General features: G+C 41.8%; 1 protein-coding gene across 1 annotated transcript; it reads left to right on the forward strand.

Annotated features, from left to right (window-relative positions):
* Positions 1–805: 805 nt before the first annotated feature.
* LOC120838459 (estradiol 17-beta-dehydrogenase 8-like) lies at positions 806–6,039 on the forward strand (the record flags this gene model as incomplete). The annotated part of the gene is made up of 3 exons (XM_040208414.1): positions 806–827; positions 1,192–1,382; positions 5,635–6,039. Coding segments are annotated over 3 exons (618 nt in total), but the record flags the coding sequence as incomplete, so codon positions are not given.
* Positions 6,040–6,813: the final 774 nt, after the last annotated feature.

Raw genomic sequence — 6,813 nt, forward strand, 5'->3', positions numbered from 1 at the left:
ATCTGCCGGCGTCTATCGATTTGCGGTAGTAACTTTTAAGCGACCGAGGACTACAAAAGTCAACAAAATAAATATGTTGTCCTTCTAGTTTTACTGTTCTTATTATTTTTTTTTCGCATGGCATTCGCCAGCAAGGTGGGCGAGCGCCGTGACGCAGAGTTAAAACGCGACTTAAAAATATTCGTTTAGGTAGGCTAGGTGCACAGTAAAACTTGATAGATACCTGCTTTTCAAATAGGAAAGGATTAGAACGTAGGCAAACTAACGCCCCGTTTTCTTCAGACAAATGACTAGCGAATTCTTACCTGTGCAGGTAAGAATCTTCTCGGTATTAAACCATGGTCGGACTCACAACAGTTTCTCAATTCACAATGCAGCGGGGCCGTTTTTACGGGAACCAACATCATTATTCAGCACTAACACGCGGAAAGGAACAAATCAAACCAGATAAACCAACATAGTTGACGTGGTTCTGTAGATTTAGGCCACTCCCGCTATGAACCCAATCACCTATCCGCACCGCTCTTCTGAAGGCGTGGGACGCTATGCTTAAACAACGCTTACTACGAACTCAACCACCCCCACAGCGCTTACGAAGGCGCGTACTTGCGACAGTTGTTTGTTACAAACTAGGTCGGTTGAAGAGATTTTCATCTAAGAACCTTGTTGAACGCATAGTGACTCGCCCTCTTAAACATAAGCGTGCTTAACGAGCTACGCTCATTGAGTACGCCGTAAACGCAGTCTTGTTTGTTATCGTTTGAAGTTGAAGCGGCAAGGCAATCTCGGTATATTTTTGAAAACACTGAATCTACTTAGAATATTTGGTTCTGAAACATAGATATATTCTCTCTATAAATACTATCACGGCACGGAGAAAGCATTTTGCAGCGAACATTTCACACGTCAATCTTCTCTCTAAGGAATGAGAGCCGAGAAAATATACTTAGCTTTCAAAGCATCGGGCGGGGCTTAGAGCAGGGCTATCCACACTACAATGCGTCTAACAGCGTAAATAATGCTAAACAATATTTTCAGTAACAAACCAAATAAAAAATGTTCAGACTTTTAAAACTGTTTTACTTCAATGACCCTTTAAGTGTTTTATTGATGCTGGCAAAACAATATATGGGATTCCAAGTTGACAAATTATTGACTGTTGCACTTACACCTTTTTTTTTTTTTTCGCAGGACAGAACCACACGGCACTTCACACCGATGTGTCAGTCAGGGCAAATGTAACACACCTTTTTCAAAAAGTCCAGGAAATGTACGGGACCGTCCACATAGTTGTCAACAGTGCTGGAATCGTCCATAGACCATCCCTCGTAACAAATGTATCTGAAGCCGATTTCGACAAAGTTTTGAGCGTCAATCTATATGTGAGTAGAACGAGCGACTGCCTTCTCCACAGGTTTTTTTTATTCGTATTAATTACATTTTTTTATGAATTTCCACAAATCGTCTTACGCATCGGGCTTATACTTACGTAGCGGACTTATCGGGCTTACTAACCATATCATATGACCTACCGAAAAAGCTTTTACAAGTTATAAAAAGAACATGCAACATGTGCTCTGAATGATAAATCTGCGCTATGCTGGTATGTGGCAGAATGTAGACATATTCCTTCCATTACGTTTCAAAGTTATCGTTTTTTTTTTTTTGTACCAAAGTGAGCGCCATCGTTTTCGTCGTTAAATCAAGGGCAATTCAGGGTGTAACCAAATTTAGTTGCATTTGATTAGGCTCCTTTATAGCACGAAGTGTTTACCCCACGCGTATTCATAGATCTGGTATCTCCCGATGAAAAACGTGAATACTGCACAGCAGAATATACTGGATTAATTTCTTTGATTTAGTGGTTGCTTACTCCAAGACACGGTGGAAGAAATACATTTAGGTGATGACTCTGGCCGCTCTTCGCGCGGGAAACGAGCGACCAGATCATGTTCGTAGCTAGTCTGGAACCAGGGGTAGTTAGTTTCGCGCCGCCGCAGAGGGCGCTCTAATATGATGTCCCACCTAAGCGGCCACGGTGTCGGCGGCGTAGCCTGCCCGCATTTTTCGCGGTGTGGTGGTGTTATGGTGGTGTGCGGCCAGTGGCTGGCCTCGTGTTTCGCTTTGGTGGTGTGTCGATCACAAGTGCCACCATCGTGCACGAAGGTAAGCCTTAACTCGAAGACGGAAGAGAACACAGATTTACAGACTTTTTCGACTTGGTGGTGACGTGGCGGCGGTGAGGTACAAGAAGAAGCGGTGAGCGAGGGAACGCGGGACCACCGCTGGGAGAAACAACCGGAGCGGTCGGTTTGGGAGGGACCCTATACTTGGGCGCCATCTATCCCCGTGTGAGTGAAGTGCTCGGTGCGCCGAGCATAGTGTGGCCGCCTCATAGGGTCGAAGCACTAGTTGCTTCAGCTGGTCGAGAAATTTACGTTTCAAATCCGGATCCAATGCAAAAGACGCATACTATCACTGCTACCACCACAAGCACAGAAATTCGAGAACACAGTCTGCCGGAAGATAAGTGGAAGTCGCACGAGGCTTGCGTACGTTTTTCAGCCGACCGGCAAAGTCATTCCAAGCGGCTTATTTCTCCTCCGCGCGGAGCGCACAGGTGCAAGAGAGAAAAGTGGAAAGAAGGACCATGATATCTCGCCTAAAAAAACTTTCTCGCGCCGTAATTATGGCTCTAAAAATGTTATTTTTCGTTGTAAATTTCTTTCATGACATGTTTTCCATCGAGGATGTATAAATTGTTTTTTCGTTTGCATATTTTTTAAGCGGCAACAATATGAATAGAGTTACTAGTATTTATATCTTAAAGGTTGAAACCAAGATAACAATGGAGCGGTTGATTCCTCTCCAACGAAGTAGGACGGGGATTTTTTTAAACTATAAAGGAAAGGGTGAAAGCTATATGTAAATTTAAAACATAAGTGAGCTAAATAGGATCAGCTTTAACAAGCTGTGCCCATGACAAAAAAGAAAGAATACTCAAATTAGCACCATGAAATCCTAGGATCAAGACCTGCCAGACGAAGAATTAGTAATCATCCACGACAAATGCAAAAAAAAAAAAGAAAGAATAAAGGGCTACGAAGAAAAAGAAACGAAAGTGATAGCTGTAGTACGGTCGTGAAATGCGAATGAAATGGTGCCGTCGCGTACATCAGGATCGAAGCTTCCTGGATAACAATTATCATTGTTGACCGGAAAGTCGGTAAGCACGATGGAAGCTTCTAAAACCATCAAACATTACGCATAGCAACTGGATACTTCCAAAGTGGGATTTGGGAAAACGCGAGGAATGTGTGGAGAAAAGCTGTTTGAAATAGACGACAAAAAGGTTCTCCCTTAGTCGCGCCATTCTTGACGGGACGCTAAGACTGCCCCCTTCGCTCTCCTCGGGCGTTAGGCCAACGAGAAATACCGACTTCCACCTCCGCGCGCCAAGAGGGGAGAGAAGGTTTTTCCATACCGGCGACGACAGCCCACGACCTCAAAATCTCTGCAAAGTATCACCCGTAAAGGTTCCGCTTTAAAAAAAAAAGGCAAAATGAAATTTTACTAGTGAGACAGCGAGCCTGAATGAAGATCCATCCGTTTTTGAGAAGCAGTGGCGGCGTCGAGGGAGTCCCCACTTTGGGTTGTATGAGGGCTTCCACTTGGTGAATACACAAAAACTCGCCGCGAATAAGTCGAGTGACATCAACTTTTTGACTAGATTTAATTAGGAATTTTTATTGATGTTTGGGTCAGGTGCAGTTAGGGCGGATGCCTCTAAATTCTCCACTACAGTTAGGGCGAAAACTGAAAGTGTTTATGTCACGTGAATTGATATCCTCGCCAAATATAGCAGGATAACTGAAATGTTGTATAGGTAAGTGATATCAGGTCCCCTGAAGTCAATTTTCGGCTAAATTTATCGGTTAAAGTAAGTTGGCGTATAGGTTTCATGACGTCGGGACGCATGACATTAAAGTTCTTTTTTTACACTTAAAAGGAAAAGTGAATTGGTGGATAGATCACGTGACGTCAGGTCAGGTGATTTAAAATTTCTCGTAAATTGAAAGGGAGAGTGGATCCATACATACGTCCTGTGACGTGAGGTCAGGTTACGTAAATGTTTCCGCTAAACTTAGCTGTGAAACGTAATTAGTGTATAGGAGAAGTGTCCTACCCGTTATCTATACATCAGTTACGTTTCCTCGCCAAATATCGGCAGGAAAATAGGTGCCCCGTGACATCGGCTAACGTAACATCAATTTTCGTTTCGATATTGGGCGGAAAAACGTAATTGGTGTATAAATCAAGTGACGTCAGGTCATATGGTATAAATCGACATCCTGTTAACTAAACACCCATTCAAATTTTGTCCTAAATTTGCCGGGCATGCACAGACGGAAAGACGAAATTTTGGGATTGAGGATTCTTTAAATAGCATTTCCTGCTTTAATATAATTTATCTTCTTTTAGACGCAACACTAGATGCGTTTTGAAATTAAGCTTATGAAACTAAGGTTGCGTTTTGGAAAGCTTGTTCTGGAGACAAAGTTGCGTTGGGAAATGGCAGACGACGAGAAAAAAAATCTAGAGGTCTGTTTTGAATCTGGTGGTAACGTGGGATAGATGGGAATCTGTGACGATTGCTCACTTCTCCCAGCGGTCGAGAGTGGTCCGACACTTGATGCCACATGTGTCATTATCACAATATGCAAGCTTTCAGCAGCGTTAGAATGACAAAGAACAATATGAATTTTTAAAAATTAGCTTTCAGACAAACCAACGCAGACAAGAAATATTATTAAAAAAATATCACGGGTGTTATTTTATTTTGCGTGGACAATACGTCTAATTATTGCAAAAATGAAAGAAAAGGAAGAGGCTTCAATACTTAATTTTTGTTTTCATTCTTTTCTTGTTCAGCACTTGAGAAAAAGATGGCACTGGTACCAACATACAGATTATGCTCTGCTCTGTGGTCTTGAATCGCGGGACTGCTTTCGCCCGCCTAGCCCACCAAAGTAGTATTTAACAGTTTGAAAATGGACAAGCTTCGATACTTTTTCGGTGGTTAATATTATGATAATCAGAGGTTCCCCCCTCTTCCTCAAACCTCAATGGGTACACTAGCGAAGCATTTACAGTGGTAGTTTATTGAAAATCATCAGTACAGAGATTTTTATATTTTGCTCAAATACTACTGTGTTGATTTTTAAGTACTCGTTCACGGTTCACAAACAGCGACTGGTGAGGGAGGAATTCTTTCTGGGAGTTTTTTTTATATAAATTTTAATCGGTCCGACTTTGAATGCATGTAAACTAAAATTTCATTTTATTTTACTGATGCTGGTGCTGTGAAACTTTGCTAGAGAGCACGAACGAGTCATTTACCGACGGCATACTTTGTTTTATTTTGACAATGAGAATAGCAGCAGTTACGATAGCAAACTCCAGGATTTCAGATTGGCAATAACGAGCATGCGCCCTCAAGAAGATGAAGCTTCGTTCAGGTAACCATGCTCGTGCTTGGAGCTTAGAATTCGCTGGTACTTAATGTGAAACAAGCTATTTTTTTTTGCATGTTGAGAGTCGTAAAGCAACTAACGTATTGTTCTTTAAATACAGGGCACTTACCTCGTCACTCAAGCAGCGGTGGAAATGATGCTCAAGAATGAGAACGCCACAGGCCGGACCATTTTAAACATTGCCAGCGTATCTGGCAAGGGTGGTCGCAGGTACCTGAGTGCGTACTCGGCTTCGAAGGGTGGCGTCATCTCCTTTACCAAATCTGTGGCGCTGGAAGTTGCACTCAAGGGAATTCGCGTCAACACTATTCTCCCTGGTTTCACGGACACACTGATGACACAGAGCACCCCTGATGATGTTAGACAAGGCATAATTGCGGAGATTCCAATGAAGCGGATTGCGAAACCACTAGAAATGTCTGAAATGATTGTTTTTATGTGCGGCCCGAGGAGCACGTACATGGTAGGATCGGCCGTACTGGTGTCCGGAGGGACGTTCCTCTAACACGAGATCATCAATAATTAAAGAAAAGAAAATACCACCCAGTGACGTTGTTGTTAATGCGCTGAAATTGTATACCGTGCTTTTGGAATCATTGTACATTCTGAAAGATATGGAGGGTTGAAATCAATAAATGTCCGGATTTTAAGTATGAAGAAAAGAAAGGACGATCATTAAATAAATATTTTCGTGAGCAGTTTTATTGTTTCCTTTCTCACGGCGAACATTAAAAAGATGCACGAAGAGAATGCAATAAAAGTAGCAATTATATTACGTGTTTTTACAAGATCATTTTTAACGTACGCCAGGTTTGGTTCTACGAACGAACCGAATTTGTTTTTGTGAGCTAGATTTGTATGCTTAAACATTTCTCGACAGGATATAAATATTATTATATATTTACAAGTAAAAACACTATGATAGAGACAAAAAAGTATTTTCGCAAAGGTGTCTGTAGATGGTGCATGTATTATACTCAAATGCCTTAGGTGCAGGTTTCAGAAAATAAATGAATAGAAAAAATACTCTCCGTTTCTTATCTAAAGTGGGTCAAAAGAGAATAAGCATTTCTTTGACCCTGCTACGTACAAACTGCGCAGCATGTAGCAAAAAGATGCAAAAGGCTTTTTTGAGATGAATACACGAAACGGGATTAGCTAATCCGACCTAGTGTGATGCCATGTGTGACTATCAACGTCAATCAGGTGTGTGACTTTCAGCGTTAATCATAGCATATAAGTATAAAAAATAGGCCACGTAAACACAGCTTTGTAAAAA

The sequence above is a fragment of the Ixodes scapularis genome, unplaced genomic scaffold, assembly GCF_016920785.2.
Source record: "Ixodes scapularis isolate PalLabHiFi unplaced genomic scaffold, ASM1692078v2 PGA_scaffold5__190_contigs__length_132052651, whole genome shotgun sequence".
Lineage (NCBI taxonomy): Eukaryota > Metazoa > Arthropoda > Arachnida > Ixodida > Ixodidae > Ixodes > Ixodes scapularis.